The sequence below is a fragment of the Raphanus sativus genome, chromosome 5 (assembly GCF_000801105.2).
Source record: "Raphanus sativus cultivar WK10039 chromosome 5, ASM80110v3, whole genome shotgun sequence".
Lineage (NCBI taxonomy): Eukaryota > Viridiplantae > Streptophyta > Magnoliopsida > Brassicales > Brassicaceae > Raphanus > Raphanus sativus.
This window is the reverse complement of record NC_079515.1, coordinates 4463246-4480821: the sequence shown is the minus strand read 5'-3', so window position 1 is coordinate 4480821 and position 17576 is coordinate 4463246. Positions and strand designations below refer to the sequence as shown.

Sequence of the window (17576 nt, the reverse complement as noted above, 5' to 3'; positions counted from 1 at the left end):
TGTTTCATTTACAATGCTTTATATATTGCATGTAAAGGATGATACGTCTTGAAATGCAACGGACACGTGCATGCATGGTTCAGATTGTAACTGCAATAAGATAGACATAACTTTATTTTTATTTTATTTGTTAAAGGTTGATCAAAAAGGAGTTGCGTACGACATGTTTTAGTGGTTTGTAATTGTTTGCTTTGCTTATATATGGTTTTGCTTTGATTGTGGCTATCTCTGTCGTGATCCTTTTGCTTTTATTTTAAACGCCACTCAACGTAAAGAAGAACGAAAAAAGCAAAGGGAAGCAGGAAGACAATTTTAGTTGAACTTGAAGAGATCGAAGAATGTTAGCTTTTCGTAATTTATTGTTCGATCAAATTTTTCAAAGTGTCCCAAATTTGAGTTCTCGGATCAATTCATTCACTTGATGCTTGTTTGTAATTCTAAGATAAAACACTTACATGCTCTGATATTAGATTTTAGTTAAAATATTCATCTATCGAATCAGCTGAAGCGTGAAGCTTCGATACCAAAGTCCAAAGATAGGAAAAGCAAGAAAGCAAAAAAGATTTGATATGATAACATAATAAAAAGTTTCAACTCGTGTTTTGGGGGAAAAGGAAGACGCTTCTAGTCCAACCACATGCCAATAAATTCGTAGATTATATAATTCATAATTATATTGTTTTTTGTTTCAATAACTGCTGAATTAGTTCAATTCTTGTGATTGTTGTAGTTAACATGATTTTTATGAACAATTCTTCTGATCAGGTGGCAGTGGACGGGTCGGGTTTCGGACGCTAACACGTTTCAGGTTCAATTTTTTGGTATGCAAAACTAAGTCACATTGTTCTGTTCACCTAACACGGATATGAGTCCATGTTTTAGAATCCATTTGAATGACTTATTCTTGGGTTCACCCCCTAGGGTGAACCTTTAGATTCACCAACCAATAGGATTCAAGTATTTTTTATTTAATATCTTTTTAAAAAAGAAACAAAATCTTGTTAAATTATATTATGTTTTTAAAATAAATAGCTAAAAATAAATAAAAACAGTAGTAATTGAAAAAAAGATTTTTTTAATTTTTAAAACTATGATTCATCCAACGGTTTAGTGTTTACCCAAGGGTTTAGGGTTTCCCAAGGGTTTAGGGTTTAGTATTTAGGGTTTAGGGTTTAGTATTTTGGGCTTAGAGTTTTTATTAAAAAAAAATTGGCAATTAAAACTATTTTTATTTATTTATAGTTATTTATTTGAAAACATAATATAATTTAACAATATTTTGTTTACTTTTATAAAAGATATTAAATATAAAATACTTGAATTCTATTGGTTGGTGAATCTTTAGATTCACCCTAGGGGGTGAACCCAAGAATAACTCCATTTGAATACCTTGGAGAAGGAGTCCATCCGCGGACTTTCAACTCCTTTAAATTCAACCAGATTAAAAAAAATGATTTAGCAAAAAAAATATGATTTTTATGCTAAGAAAATTCCACTGTATGAAGAGCAATAACATAGACATGACATCACTACAAGAAAAAGATGAAATATATGCCCCTCAGGCATGAGATAAAACTCTAGTTATTTACAAGATTTGTGTTTAGATTTGTTATTTTTTCTTTTTACTAAAATGTTAATATCATTAGAAATGAAAAAAAAAAAGAGCTTACAAAAAGAAAGTTCTAAGGGAATGTTTCCTAGGAAAAAAAATAAAACGCGGAAACATTACTACAACCGATTTGTTATTTTTTTGGTTCAGTGTAAACACTGATTTTTCTTCGCTCAGCCCATCACTCCCATGTCCATGATCCCACTAAAAAGAATGTTAAGGAAGTGCCACTAACAGATTATAGCGAAACAGTTTAAATACGTAGGAATATGATTTAAGAGCCTATCAAGCCATATCTCCTTATTGTACCACCATGAAATAATAGCCTTGTCTTTTTCATAAATGACAATGAAATAACATACGATAAAACGTTGATGAAGTAAAATGTAGTTACATCAATCTTTGTGCTAGGTGTTCATTGGAACCATCGCTGAAGTTAAAGCCTATGTCAATAATAGCCCAATACAAAACAACGGACTGGGGACAAAACGCCATGACTAGCATGATTGTCGATTTCATCATCAAAGTTGTAAGAATATGAAGAAGACAAGACAACCGAAATATATCATAGGAATACTGAAAAAATGAAAAAGAGTTACATAAAGATCAAATGAGAGAGGACGATCAACCTGCAAATACTATTTAGAGACATTATTGGTGGGTGATAAGAAAGCAACATTCCAGAGCCTGAAAACCGACATACGTTTTTATTCATACAGAAAACACACTTTGGTTTAAAACTTAAAACCATAGGGAAGGCAACTTTTATCATAATAACATTACATAATTTTCTCAAAATTCAATAGTAAACATATATAAGTTAAAAAAACATATATGTGCAACAATGATCTGCACATAACGCAAAGTTCACAGGATCTAATGTCCAAATGGCATATTAGCTGATCTTATTGAATAAACTAAGAACTGCATATACGATTCTTATTTTTCTTTGGTGTTGGTTTGGATTATTGGATTTCTTTTATTGAACATAATAATATTTACAAGAATAGAAAACTCTAATTACATGGACGTGGTGGCTTATCATGTAACACAATACTGGGACTGCCATGTATGTTTTGATAAATCTATTCTTAGCAAAATATGTTTCATTTTGAAAATCTTAAGTAATGGATATTATATACTTGTTTTGATAAATATTTAATTCTTTATTAACAACTGACAAATAAAAATTGGATTCTTTGGTAAAAGGATATAAAACTTATAAATGAAGGTGGATGTGTATCTATACTATTTTAGTATATAATTCACGTTTTAAGTAATGTGAAATCCACTTAGTAAATTACTTTAATGTATTTTCCTAAAATATATGAAAGTTGTATTTCTAAATACCTTATTTTAAACCTTGAGAAGAGTAAAGTATTGACAGTCAATATTATGAAAGTCTTCTTACCAAAAAAAATATTGACAAAAAAAAAAGTATTGACAGTCAAAATATTATGAAAGTCTTCTTACCAAAAAAAAATATATTATGAAAGTTGTATTTCTAAATACCTTTTTTGGAGATTTACCCCAAAAAGGCTTCACCCACACCGTCACGTGACTGTTTTTCCACGCGGAGAGACTTTATTCGGTATCAGCATCTTAAGAGTCACAAGTGTCGCATTCCCATTAGCCTGTCACGTTTCACTGAAGAAAACCTCATGGGAACATATAAATATGTACCTCAAAGACAATTTTTAAATTTACAATACAAACCCCCAAACGTTTTGAAAATATCGTAACCACCCCTTCGGAAAGAGTATGAAAGTAGAGATTGATTGATCTTCTCTGCAAGTTCTCTGTTCTTCTTCTCCCGTTTGAACTTTTTTTTTTCCCTCAGTTCGGCGCTCTCGATCCTACCGTTGAATCGCTCTCAGTGGAATGACTACGGTGACTCCACCGCCGCCTGATGTAATCTCCGATTAGACTCGTATTGTGTGTTGTATCAATTTGTAGTCTAAGTTCGTAGGTTTCTTAGCGTAATTTTTTCACCTGAACCTGCTTGGTTTTGGTTGCTTGGCTGATCAGTTAGGGTTTTGATTCCTTGGATACGAAGCTGTAGAATCATCTAGAAGATACTGCGATTTTGTGTATTTTGACCATTGCGGTTTCTGTTTTGACGTTTCTGATCACGTGTTTGTGAGATTAGGGTTTCGATAAGTCATAAGTCTGATTATTATTCATCTTGTTTTATTGCAGCAGCAAGAGGACGAGGAAATGCTCGTTCCGCATTCTGATGTGGTCGAGGGACCCCAGCCTATGGAAGGTATAATTGAATTCGATCGGCTTGTTGTAGTATCATTTTTTCTCTGCTCTGATTGGATGATGGTGCAGATGCTTTAGCACTTTGGGATAGTGCTGAAGGGTAGAAAATGATGTTTCACTGTTTGATGCATATGTAGTTGCTCAACCTGAGGCTGCTGCCGCTGCTACCGCTGTGGAGAGTCCTCCTGTGGAGGAGCCTCCCACTATGAAGTTCACGTGGACTATCCCAGGTTTCACTAGGCTGAACACCAGGAAGCATTACTCTGATGTATTCGTTGTTGGAGGCCATAAATGGTAATAGCTTCGATGCGTTTTTGCAATCGATATCGTTTTTTTCTCTTCTTGTTGACTGACATTGTGTGAGCTGATGTTTTCTATCGCAGGAGAGTATTGATTTTTCCCAAAGGAAACAATGTTGACCATTTGTCCATGTACTTGGATGTTGCTGACGCTGCGAGTTTGCCGTATGGGTGGAGCAGGTTTTCACAGTTCGGCCTGACTTTAGTGAATCAAATCAACAGCAGTTATTCCATCAGAAAAGGTAACTTCTTTGGTTTATTTTGTTAGCACTTTTAATGCATGCGTTAAATGAGCAAGTACTGGCTAAGTTTCTACTTTCTCGAAGTTAAGTGTATCACGATATGTAAAAAGAGTATATGGTAGACCTTGTGATTGAGTCAAGCTACTGTTTTCTTTAACATTTACCATGCTTTACCTGAGAGTTGAAGTAAGCATGGTTAATGATCACTATGTCGATTTTCACGTCTTTGAACTTTCTCAACAGCCAGTGACATTGCTACTTTAAATCTCTGGTTAACCAGCTGTTCTGATAAGTAGATGCAGTTTTCATTGTAATTTGTTTCTTTTGTATGGTTGCAGAGACCCAACATCAATTCAATTCAAGAGAAAGCGACTGGGGGTTTACATCATTCATGCCTCTCAGCGAGCTTTACGATCCTACTCGTGGATATTTAGTGAATGATACTATTCTAATTGAAGCTGAAGTTGCTGTGCGGAAGGTTCTTGATTACTGGTCATATGACTCAAAAAAAGAGACTGGTTTTGTTGGACTAAAAAACCAAGGTGCTACCTGCTACATGAATTCTCTCCTGCAGACGTTATACCACATACCTTACTTTAGAAAGGTGGGATGCATGTCTTGTTTTATTCTTTTCAATTTGCAAAACACGATTTCTCCAAATTCTGGATAAAGCCATCTGAATAATGCTCTTTTCTTGTAGGCTGTTTACCACATGCCAACAACTGAGACTGATGCACCTACGGCGAGTATCCCATTGGCGCTCCAGAGTTTGTTTTATAAGCTTCAGTATAATGATACCAGTGTAGCTACAAAAGAGCTAACCAAGTCGTTTGGTTGGGATACATATGATTCATTCATGCAACATGATGTTCAAGAACTCAACCGAGTTCTCTGTGAAAAGCTTGAGGACAAAATGAAGGTTCTTCTTCTGCGGTGGCCTTTCTTGATTCTTCCATTCTCTGTTAGTGATTTGTGTGTTTAAATATATATGTTTTTTATTCTTTTTCAAGGGAACTGTTGTGGAGGGAACTATACAGAAGTTATTCGAGGGTCACCACATGAATTACATTGAGTGCATCAATGTAGATTACAAATCTACACGGAAAGAATCATTCTATGGTATGTAATTAAAACAGTGACATATGTCCCATTGTCCTGGCTTCGTATTTTTTTTCAGAAGCTAATATGATTTAATAAACTAACTTCACATGCGTGCAATTTGTCTATTGGCAGACCTCCAGCTTGATGTTAAAGGCTGCAAAGATGTATATGATTCTTTTGACAAGTATGTTGAAGTTGAACGCCTTGAAGGTGACAACAAATACCATGCAGAAGGACATGATTTACAGGTTGTCTGTCTTTTCGCTTTTCATTTTTATGTTGTCAAAGCTGTCCTCTTTCGTTCCTTCTCATATTTTGGTTCTGGAGAACGTTGAGTAATTGTTAAAGTCTTTATTTGAGTACCCATCGATCTAGTTGTCTGTATATTCTATGGTGTAGGATTTGTATTGCGTCTGCATGCTATCAAGCAAGCTATGTTAGGAATTTGTAGAAAGCATTATGAAGTATCATTGTTTGAACTTAAATAAAATTGTATTTGATTCATAGTTGCTTAGTCCATTTATATCCTATATTTGAATAATTTCTTGTTTTCAGGATGCAAAAAAAGGTGTTTTGTTTATAGACTTTCCACCCGTACTTCAACTTCAGCTCAAGAGGTTTGAATATGATTTTATGCGAGACACAATGGTGAAGGTTAGTATTTGAAGTTCCTCTAAGCCAACATAGTCAGAAAGTCAGCATATAGTAGTACTGACTGTGCGACTCTTCACTAATATCAGTCTGTAGGTGCTGACATATCTCTATTTACAGATAAATGATCGATATGAGTTTCCTCTTGAACTGGATCTCGACAGAGATAATAGAAAGTATTTATCCCCTGATGCTGACAAGAGTGTCCGTAATCTATACACACTCCACAGGTATATATTTCAGTTGTATCTTAGCTTTTATAACTTGAGCTACAGTAGATTCAATCAGGACTATTCATAAATATGGTAGGATGTTTTCTTTAAGTATCAAGTTCTTTTTTGATTCTCTGCTAGGTTTTCCTTCTCAGGGAATCTGGTTGTTGGAACTTAGATTTCCTTCATATATGGTCATTTAAATTTCTTTTATGATCGTTTAATGCAATATGAATTATGTTGTAGTATTTTTTCGTGTTGCCTGCCTGCTTGAACTTTTTACCATTTTTGTGCAGTGTCTTAGTTCATAGTGGCGGAGTGCATGGAGGGCACTATTATGCTTTTATTAGGCCGACTCTCTCAGACCAGTGGTATCTATCCTTCTATGTCTCCACCTCTCCATCTCTTTTTTTGCTAAATTAAGTTTTGTATATGTAATGCTTGAAGTAGTTCAATTGAAAACTAGTTTACTCATCATCTTGGCTAGCACGGTTGAAGCCATGTCTTGTGATACTTGATATGCTATTAGATTTCTTTTGACTTCTCTATCCACATCTCTAAACTTATGTGTAATGATATTAGTTTCATACTTGAAAATAGAGATTAACTGTATAAGTGATCTTTGTAGTTTCTTCTTGTGTCCCCTCGTCTCCCAATTATAAGTTGAAACTTGAAATGAATAATTGTTGCATTTTTCTGTGGTTTTTAGTGTGGTTTAAGATGACACTAATGAACATATTACTCTGTGCTTTACTTGTAGACTACCGTGCTTTTCTTGTAGACTACCTAAACTTCTTGCTTTCCAGGTATAAATTTGATGATGAACGGGTGACTAAGGAAGATGTGAAAAGGGCTCTGGAAGAGCAATATGGTGGTGAGGAAGAGGTAGCGCTCTCTTTCTAGGTTTTATTTCTATATTTGCTTTGTAAGTCTTATTTTTCTCAGTTCTTGAACTATCAAATTTGGTTTGGCTGCAGTTACCACAGAATAATCCTGGTTTAAATAACCCACCTTTTAAGTTCACAAAATACTCGAACGCATACATGCTTGTTTATATCCGGGAAAGTGACAAGGATAAAATAATCTGCAACGTTGATGAAAAGGACATTGCAGAACATTTACGGGTAAAATTCATTTACTCTTCCTCTGTTTATCTGTCTTGGTATTACCTGAATGACTTTAACATGGTCTGACAGGTGAGACTAAAAAAAGAACAAGAAGAAAAGGAAGATAAAAGAAAATATAAGGCTCAAGCTCATCTTTTCACGACAATCAAGGTTTTCTATTTTCTTAAATTGGGTTTCTAACCAGATCTAGTTCTGTTTCTGGTATATATTTGATACTGATGTTACTAATGCAATTTATGCTATTTATACAGGTCTCAAGAGATGAAGACATCACTGAGCAAATTGGAAAGAATATATATTTTGATCTTGTTGATCATGAAAAAGTTAAGAGTTTCCGTATTCAGAAACAGACTCCCTTTCAACTATTTAAGGTAGGAGTCGGTCTTCCTATTTTATTCAAAAATGTGTTTTTTCAATCTTCGGCAGGATACGTGTTTTGCGAAGAAAGTTGTCTTTAGTAACTTAATGTATCTCGGAGTAGAAGAATAGTTTTCAGGGATTCAGGATTCTGTTCTGAATAATATCTGCTATCGTTCGGAATCTAATTTGTTCAAGTTTTTTTTAATAAGATGTTGTTTTGATGGGAAGTTTCCAGTTGTTGCTGGTCATCTGGTATCTTGTGTACTTGTAGCTATAACACTGTTTAAAATTTATCCTCATGTAGGAGGAGGTGGCCAAAGAATTTGGTATCCCGGTTCAGCTCCAGCGGTTCTGGATTTGGGCAAAGCGGCAGAACCATACTTATCGGCTCAATCGTCCCCTATTATCTCACGAAGAATTACAGACGGTAGTAAATATTTTTCTATATAAGTAGTTCTTCCATGCATATTGGTTGCGTCTTTCAGATAGGATTATTTGTTTTTGAAATAAAACCTGTTAAAGCCTTCACTATTTATCTGTGTATAATTATCTGCTCTAAGACATATTACTAGTTGGGATTATTCTTGTCTTAGGTGTGGGCTTTTTTGTCATATATGTCATGCCTAGGTACTCTTTTGCTTCTCACGAACTGAAACTGTGTCTTGTTTCCATGAGCTCGTATTTTTTACTTTTTAGAGTCATCGTTAGTGTACTAAGCCAAACTCCCTCCCCCATGATTGTGATACGAGCCTGTTTCCTTGTCTGAGCTCGAGTAACCGGTGCCGTCGTGACGTAAGTAAGAACAGAGAATTATAAATTGCAAAACTTCCTTTAACCCTAGTCTCTCTTGAGAATAAGGTTAATGCTGGAAGATGATTTTTTATTGATAACTAGATAGGTATATATAGAGCTACACAACCCATAGCTCTACGTAATAAGAATTGGAAAACTTCTTAATATCTAGGAATAGTAAAACTACCAAATCTGCAATAATGTTTTAAGGAAAATTATTAGTTTTGGGTCTTCTTTCTCCTGTATGTGATACCATAGCGTGTATCAGATTGCTTGTGTAAGCCAGCTTGTTATCTTAGAACAGTGTCTCTGTTTTAGAATACTTAATTCTGAAGACATTATTGTAGGTTGGACTTTTAAGAGAGGCATGTAACAAGGCAAACAATGCTGAACTAAAGCTGTTTCTGGAAATAGTGCGCGGACCGGTAATACTTCCTTGTTGCCTATTTTGATTGTTGGGTTCAATTCCCTGAATGAAATTCTCGAAACTATTTTTCCAAAGAGAAAAAATAGTCTTAAAAATTCTTTATATATTTAGGACGAACGTCCTATTCCTCCCCCAGACAAGTCATCTGAAGATATTCTCCTTTTCTTTAAGCTCTATGACCCTGAGAATGCAGTTCTAAGGTAATTCAAGTGTCCACCAGTTTCCACTATGACATGTATTCAAAGAAAGGTGGTATACTGGTCCTATAATCTTAAAAGGACTACTATTTCTATCATTTTCCTCCTGAATGAAGAAGCTGTCACCCGTACTCCTATTCAAGTTTTTATTCACTTAAATTTCCATCTCCCAACATTCTTACAAAACTTGTCATGTGGTGCAGATATGTCGGCAGGCTCATGGTGAAAAACTCCACTAAGCCGATGGATATAGTAGGGCAATTGAATCAAATGGCTGGCTTTCCTCCTGATGAGGAAATAGAACTTTTTGAGGTAGGGGCTGGTGCCTTTTAATTATGGCTAACTCATCATACTTTTTGGCCATGAAAATTCTATTGATTTGATTTCCGTGCCCATTATCAGGAGATAAAGTTTGAACCCAATGTCATGTGCGAACATCTGGATAAGAAGACTTCTTTCAGACTATCTCAAGTAATGTTGCTCTTATTGTAGCAACTTTAGTGATTCATGGTTTGGTTTCTTTTTTTCTTTTTAAATGTGTTTCTTACTTTCAGATTGAAGATGGAGATATCATTTGCTTTCAGAAACCCCTTTCTATCCAGGAGAATGGATGTCCTTACCCGGATGTACCATCATTTTTGGAGTATGTACAGAATCGAGAGGTATAATTAGACTGGGCAATGTTGGCAACAGTGAACTGGGCTAGTGTCGTGTTAAAGCTGTACCAACAGTAGAGCAACGATTGTTATAGTTTTATTAAGTTGCAGCATTTGTTAATTAATCGTGGCAAAGTAAAAAATATGAGGATCCAATGTTTTAGCGGTACAGTTGGAAAATATTCCGTCTCCTCTGTCCTGTCAGTGTGATGACTTAATGAGGTGATAATACTCTTTAAGTTTGTTATCTCGTAGGTGGTGCGCTTTCGTACTCTGGAAAAACCAAAAGAAGATGAGTTTACTATGGAGTTGTAAGTACCTATATGGACAACATTAAATCGCAAATTCCAGTTTTGGAATTCATAATGCTTCTACTTTCAGGTCAAAGCGGCACACATATGATGTTGTTGTTGAAAGATTAGCTGAGAAGCTTGGCCTTGATGATCCATCGAAAATTAGGCTTACTTCTCACAATTGCTACTCCCAGCAACCCAAGCCCCAGCCTATCAAATACCGTGGAGTAGACCATCTTTCAGATATGTTAGCTCACTATAATCAGGTGATTCTCGTAATTTTTGAGTGAGCGTATATATTCTTATTTCCATTCCAATGCGGATTTGCTTATTATAACTGCTTCTTGTTTTTTCAGACGTCTGACATTTTGTATTATGAAGTTCTGGACATTCCTCTTCCAGAATTGCAAGGTCTTAAGACTCTAAAGGTAGCTTTCCATCATGCTACAAAGGACGAGGTACGTGTTGAACTTACAGTTGTGCAAACTTATCTTTCTTTAATACACGTAATTGTCTTTGAACCTCAGAAGTATTGAATTTGCAGGTGGTAATCCACAATATCAGGCTTCCTAAACAGAGTACTGTGGGAGATGTTATTAAGGAGCTTAAAACAAAGGTGGTTTCACTATACTTGCAATCTTGTTCTATTATTGCATGTATTTTTACGTGCTGGCCACATTAAGCTTTTCCTCCTCCGGAGATAGAGCTTGTTTTCTTAAATGGTTCTGTTACATTCAATTACTGGTTTAATATTTTTCGAGTTTAAATAAAGTATACTCTTGTTCATCAGGTGGAGTTATCGCATCCTGATGCAGAACTGAGGTTGCTAGAGGTGTTTTTCCACAAGATTTACAAGGTAACAGGCTAAATTCTTCTCTTTTATTTTGTTTTTAAGTTTTGTCTTTACTATTTTAATATGATGGTCTGTAGACTTTTAACACATTTTGTGTGATGCAATTTGGCGATCTTCTGAAACTTGGCAAATTTTGATCTAATGTTACGCTTTGCAGATCTTTACATCTACGGAAAGAATTGAGAATATCAATGACCAGTACTGGACTTTACGAGCAGAGGAGGTATATCACCAGGCTTCGCCTTCTTTCCTCTAGTTCTGTCTTTGTCCACGTTTTGCTGTATTTTCTGTCTCTCTTGTGGCCTATTGATTCTTTATTTGATTTTTTTTCTTGTTTCCCTTCAGATGTTGATTCTTGTTTCTTTGAACTTTTTGCCTATTTTCTTTCTATAGTTTCAGATTTGAAAAACTTATAATGATGTGATAATCTTGCTATGGTGGTTGAAGTATTTCTGTAATTAAAGGAGATTATTTATTTGCTGTTGCGATGTAGTGGAGTCTTTTAGGAGGGGGTAGATCACATGGATTGCTTTAGAGAAGCATACACCACATAATACCTAGTTGTATAGGCTATTTGAATGCTTGAGATGAATGGTTGTGTTGAGCTACACTAATTCAATACAGTGGCATGTTCATACGCTGGTTATCGACTTTTGAATTTCTTCTTTTACTATTTTGTGAAATCTCAGATACCTGAGGAAGAGAAGAATATTGGTCCCGGTGATCGATTAGTCCATGTGTACCATTTTACTAAAGAACAAAACCAATCGGTAGTCCCTATCAAGCTTAAGTTACTTAATAAAGTTATTTGAGGTGTCGATTACTTTTTTTTAACCATTGTTCCTTTTGCAGCAAGTACAAAATTTCGGGGAGCCGTTCTTTCAGGTAATCCACGAAGGTGAAACTTTAGAAGAAATCAAGCCCCGTATCCAAAAGAAACTCCATGTACCTGATGAGGACTTCGCCAAGGTATGCAAGTCTTTGTTGACGCTGATTGTGTTAGTAGCTTACTGGAATGTTAATTTGTTGTTATAAGTGGTGACAAGATTGGGTTATTGTTAATTCGTTTTTTTTTATCCTCTCTGTCACACCCAGTGGAAGTTTGCTTCTTTCTCAATGGGACGTCCCGACTACTTGCAGGACACAGATATCGTTTATGATCGCTTTCAGGTCATAAGAACTTCTTAACCTTGCTTATTGCTCACAAGAAAATTCGATATTCAATCCTCTTCTGTTTATGGAAAACTACAGAGAAGAGATGTATATGGTGCGTGGGAGCAGTATCTTGGGTTGGAGCACATTGATAATGCTCCTAAAAGGGCTTATGCTGCAAATCAGGTAAAGAAGGCATCTTCTGTCTCTGTTTCTCTCTCTAAAGGCTCTTCCTCTGTCTGTTATTAATATGTTTGAATGCTCTTTGGTTGTAGAATCGACACGCTTATGAGAAGCCGGTGAAAATATACAATTAGGAGGAGCAAGAGAGACAGAGAGAGGATACGTGGCTATCCATGGAGGAAGATCATTAAAGGGTGGTTTTGGTATGAGGAGTAGTAGGGATATAGAGAGGGGTCCTCACTTTAGATTTTCTTGATAACCAAAAATTAAATATATCTTTTTAAGGAAAAGGGTTTTTATTTTGGGCCCTGACGGTAGTAAGTGTGGTGCGGTGCTCTATCTGGCTTCCAAGTACTATTTTGGTGTTGATATTGGTATTTCTCTGAGACTATACTCAAAATTATCATTTTGAAGACGAGAGCTCCGTTCTTGTATTTGGGAGGGCGTTGGCCTTTTTGGTTCTCAATTAGGATTGTCTATTTTCCCGGGTACAGTTTTTCTATGTTCAAAAAATATCTAAAATATATTCTATTCTTTTCTTGTTGATTTGATGTTATCTGTTAGACTGTTCCTCTTGAGTTTTTGAAATTATCGCCGCCAAGCCTTACTTAAATAAAACTAAGCACTTAACAATAGATAAACACGAACAGTATTAGATTAAGGAAAATTTCACCATAAAAGTTATCTTAGTATAAGCTTATATTTCGATGGCACTTAGAATCACAAACATGACATGTAAAGTTCTTAGTAAAGACGCTAGATAAGTAGTTGTGATGGTCTAGTTTGGAACTTGAGAAAAAGGTTCAGTTCTACGTTCAAAGGAGATACATTTCGAATAATTATATCCGTAGACACTTGTTAATTGCGCCTGTAGCTCAGTGGATAGAGCGTCTGTTTCCTAAGCAGAAGGCCGTAGGTTCGACCCCTACCTGGCGCGCAAACATTTTTATCTATTTCCCTTTTTTAAAACATTTTCCAGACTTTTTTTTTTCTTTCTTTTCCATACTTCATTCTTTTGTCACATGACTCACATCCCCTAATCACTATTCCCTTCTGTTACAGTGCCTAAAGCTATGCTATCTTCTAAAGAGCTTGGTGTAACTGTGTAAGCCTATTCAGATCGTTGGTGATTCTTCTCGCATGGGATCTCAAGAAACTTTGTGACAGTAGACCCGCTTCCCTCTCGTCCGATAGGCATTGGATCACTCTCAGGAAGAAACTCAAATTAGGGAACCTAGAAATCCTCAGCTAAGCATCATCAACAAGGTGTATGAAAGTTGAGGCACCCCATGCATCAATCTCTATATAACTCAAAGCTTCATTCCAAATGATCAGTATATCCTTGGTATGCAAGGATATATGAAAAGCAAGTAGGCAACTTAAACTAACTCAAAAGGTCCAAGAACAATAGATTATGGACTGGATGACTCGTAGTTAAAGCCGGTATGTGGAGGTCGGGGGAGTTTCTATTAACAGAGTTCCTAGATTTTTTTTGCTTCTTTTTTGTATTTCCCTTTTTCTACTACCAAGTATTGTTTGCTTCTTAAAAATCTATATTAAGTTTGTGCTTAATTCTCCCCATGCTTCCCAAAACTGTTCACTGTGATAGTTTGTATGTTTGTTTGTTGAAAAATAAAACACTTAGTCTTAACATTGTTACAAAAAAATATTATCAAAAAAAAACATTGTTACAAAAAAAATAATAATACACTTAGCCAAAAAAGATTAGTTATTCTCAAAACATTTATAAACCTAAAAGTCTATTACTAATCACCCATATATTACTTAACCATTAATTAAAAAATGAAGTCATAAATGTCATTTAGTATAGATTTTAAATTAAATTTCGGTTTTTATTTTAATGTAATTAGAAAAATAATACCTTTCATAACTTTTAAGTTATCAGTTATCTTCTAGCTATATTGAGTTATGATAACTCATAACTCATAACTCAATATAGCTAGAAGATAAGTTCATTATATCAACAAAAAGTAAACCCTAACTTTATTTTGACAGAGAAAGATTTGGAGTTTAGGATACTGCAATTATAATTGAATAATTTTTGGTTATATGCGAAAAAGTTAACAGCTTTGAAAAGGAAGCTGAATAATGTTCACAACCGTGGATTGCAAGTACTGCATTTTCCTGGCTTTTGCTGATGGTTTAACAGGTCTTTCTCAAATGATTTTCTTTCTATTTGTGTCATAACATCCATCGAATATGTTTATTTGTCAGCATCTGCTAAATCTTCTTCTTTCAAAGAGACTAATGAGGCAAACTTGTTTGAACCTAAATCATGCTCACCTATTCTACTGCTATCCTTCTGGACCATAGGTGTTGCATGAGCTATCAAAGTATATGTATATGGCATTAAGTGGCAGCGTTGGGGCAGACACCATAATCAGATTTTTAATAAATTCATTGATATATTCCTTCCGTTTTTAATATAAGTCAGTTTCAGATTTAGACACATACAATACATTAAGATTTTTTTTTTTTACATTTTCTAAACAAAAACATCATTGATTGTTTACCTAACCATAATCTAAACAATAACAAAATAGAATATATATTATCACTGATCAAATAATATTAATTTTTAATAAATTTTACATAAAAACTGAAAACGTCATATAATTTGGAACAAAAAAGTTTCTCCTAACAACTTATATTAAAAAACTAAGGGAATATATAATTACATGAGACATTCATGTTCTCAAATCCCGAAATAGTATTTAAGGAAACCAGATCATGTACATCACCATAATTAACTATGTGGACTTCATTTGATTAGTACTTGCATCAAGAGGAATGCTTGAATGATAACTGTGATGCCTGACCTGCTAGGAATTTTTGGTCTCATTAGCTGCAACCACAATGCCACTATTGGAGGAATTTTCAGAAAGGTCAGTGGTAACTTATGAGAGATTCACTGGCAGATTGCAAGTAGTGTTTAACTCTGTGTTTAAGGTGACCACCACATCTTTCACATTTAGAAGGCAACAAAGCATAATCAACATCAACCATGTACATAAATTCATTTTCATCATCTGCAACCGTTCTTGAAAAATAAACTTTACTCAATTCCATCTCAACCAAAATCTTAGTTTCGCCAAATAGAATGAAGTATTATCTGGGTTTATGAGTTGTCATATGAGCAGCTAGACCCAAAGCTATTTGACGTATTCTAGGGATAGAATGTAAAATGTTTGAAATCTTCTTTAGAGTTATCTATACCAGAATGATTTGACTCAAAAATCGCTAAAGAAGTTTCCGGTGTCGTTCAGTTTCAAAAAAAAAAAAAAGTTTCCGGTGTCCAAGATGCAACACACATCAGACAATTAGCAACATGCCATAAGCCCCGTAAAAGAATCCAGGTTCTAGTAAATGTGTCAAGAATATGGAATATATAGTTTTGATTCCCAAGTTTCCTAATTGTTATCCTGCAATTATTTCCTCACAACTTCAACCGCATAAATGAGATCACCAAAACGGAGAGAACATCTATAGAACTGACCTAATTCATATTGCTGGGTGATTGGTTAGAATTTAACTTACTACTTTAGTTCTATTTATTTTTAAAGCAACATATCTAACCAATCATGATGTAACTTTAATTTTAAAATTTAAAGTTACAGCAAAATTTACCAATCAAGATATATATTTCTTTTTCAAAGTTATAGCAAAAAAAAAAATCCTTTTTTATTTATTTTAGTTCAAAATTATGCATCCCTATTATTTAGGCTGTAGAAATTTTAAAGGAAAAAAAAGAATTCATACTTATTAGATAAATTTAAAAACAGAAATTATCACTTAATAAAAAAAAGAAATAATCAAACATCAAAGAAAGAAAACCCTACCGTAAAACTTATATAAGAACTAGTAATTGATCTTCTAATCTATCATCATAAGATACAAAAACCGAGAGGTCGTTATATACTTTTCAAACACGAGCTGTAAGTCCATATTGAAAGAACATTTGGAGTGTGTAAAGAAAATGGAAGACAATACAAGACAGAGCAAGATATGATATTCAGACGACAAAAAAACTCGTGGCAGCAACGACAACTCTTCATAACTTTGTACGAAAATCAACTATAACAGATCCTCACTTTGAAGCAAACTGAGAGCAAGGTGGCAACCATCAAACAACGTTAAATGAGGAGATTGAAATATCTGAAGATGTCCAAGTGGTCGATTCTAAACAATACATGGAGAGTTTTCGTGACGAAATTGCAATGAATTTATGGATTTTTCGTAGGTAAAATTTACTATTATTTAGATAGTGGTTTTACTATTGTTAGATGGTTTTTATTATAATCTATTAAGTTTTGGGGATTTTAATAACATAAAAGTTTTGTATATACTACATTATAATATTATAACCAAAAATTTACAGCTACAATTTTTTAATATATTGCCAATCATATTGTATTTTGATAAAATTACAGCAACAAAATTACAGGTATAGCTAAAACACCTACAACCCAAATTTTAAAGCTAAATTTTTACAACAATAGCCCAACCAATCACCCCCATTGTTTTGGTTCTCTAATCCATGCAACAAAACATAGACATGTTTGGGGTGTTGTTACCTTAAGGAGTTATCTTGTTACAGTACTAATGTCATCCTGTTAAATGTTATTAATTTTATTTTGCTTCTTGGGGTTCTCATTTATGAGTTTAAAGAACATTTTTTCTTTCTATCAAAGATTTTTTTTTTCTCTCTCTCATAACGGTGGTTTTATTTCCAGAACTTCATCTTCTCTATATTGATTCGTATTAATGTAAGTAAGAAAAATGACAAACGAAAAAGACTGGAGTCAACTTATCATTTAAATTTTGGATTAGCAAATGCAATGGAAAACCATCACATTTTCAGTGTTGCCCTTAGCGTGTCGTACGAGATCATGTATATTTCAAAGAAAAAAGAACAAAATTTCATTAACATGTACGATATAATACATATTACAAAATTAGTTCATGAAGCAAACAACGAAAGGTTCAACATAGATAAACAAAATCAACATCTTGCTACTTTTTTTTTCTTAAAGCATTTCAATGTTATAGTAAAATATCTTCTTTCATAGTGACTCACATCGACTCCAGGGTTTCACCAACCTTTTGTAATGATTTAATTTTGCAATTTCACGCACA

At 34.4% G+C, this 17576-nt stretch overlaps 1 protein-coding gene and 1 non-coding gene across 3 annotated transcripts; both read left to right on the top strand.

The window, feature by feature from the left end:
• Nucleotides 1-3363: 3363 nt before the first annotated feature.
• LOC108863198 (ubiquitin C-terminal hydrolase 13) lies at nt 3364-12965 on the top strand. Of its 2 annotated transcripts, none has more exons than XM_018637535.2 (32): nt 3364-3520; nt 3809-3875; nt 4012-4168; nt 4258-4415; nt 4754-5019; nt 5116-5334; nt 5426-5534; nt 5649-5764; nt 6072-6170; nt 6288-6397; nt 6676-6750; nt 7186-7264; nt 7357-7503; nt 7576-7656; nt 7758-7877; nt 8171-8293; nt 9006-9083; nt 9197-9285; nt 9486-9594; nt 9685-9753; nt 9837-9944; nt 10194-10249; nt 10320-10497; nt 10588-10689; nt 10776-10847; nt 11022-11087; nt 11242-11307; nt 11774-11854; nt 11937-12053; nt 12180-12254; nt 12336-12422; nt 12512-12965. In XM_018637535.2, exons 1-32 carry the CDS (start codon nt 3491-3493, stop codon nt 12551-12553), a joined length of 3351 nt encoding a protein of 1116 aa, XP_018493037.1. In that variant the 5' UTR covers nt 3364-3490; the 3' UTR covers nt 12554-12965. The 2 variants fall into 2 exon arrangements, with proteins under 2 accessions (XP_018493037.1, XP_018493038.1); XM_018637536.2 differs by having other exon boundaries at nt 3386-3520; nt 3812-3875.
• A 318-nt stretch (nt 12966-13283) lies between these two features.
• Nucleotides 13284-13356, top strand: TRNAR-CCU (transfer RNA arginine (anticodon CCU)). Its single transcript has one exon. It is a non-coding gene; the product is annotated as a tRNA-Arg (tRNA).
• Nucleotides 13357-17576: the final 4220 nt, after the last annotated feature.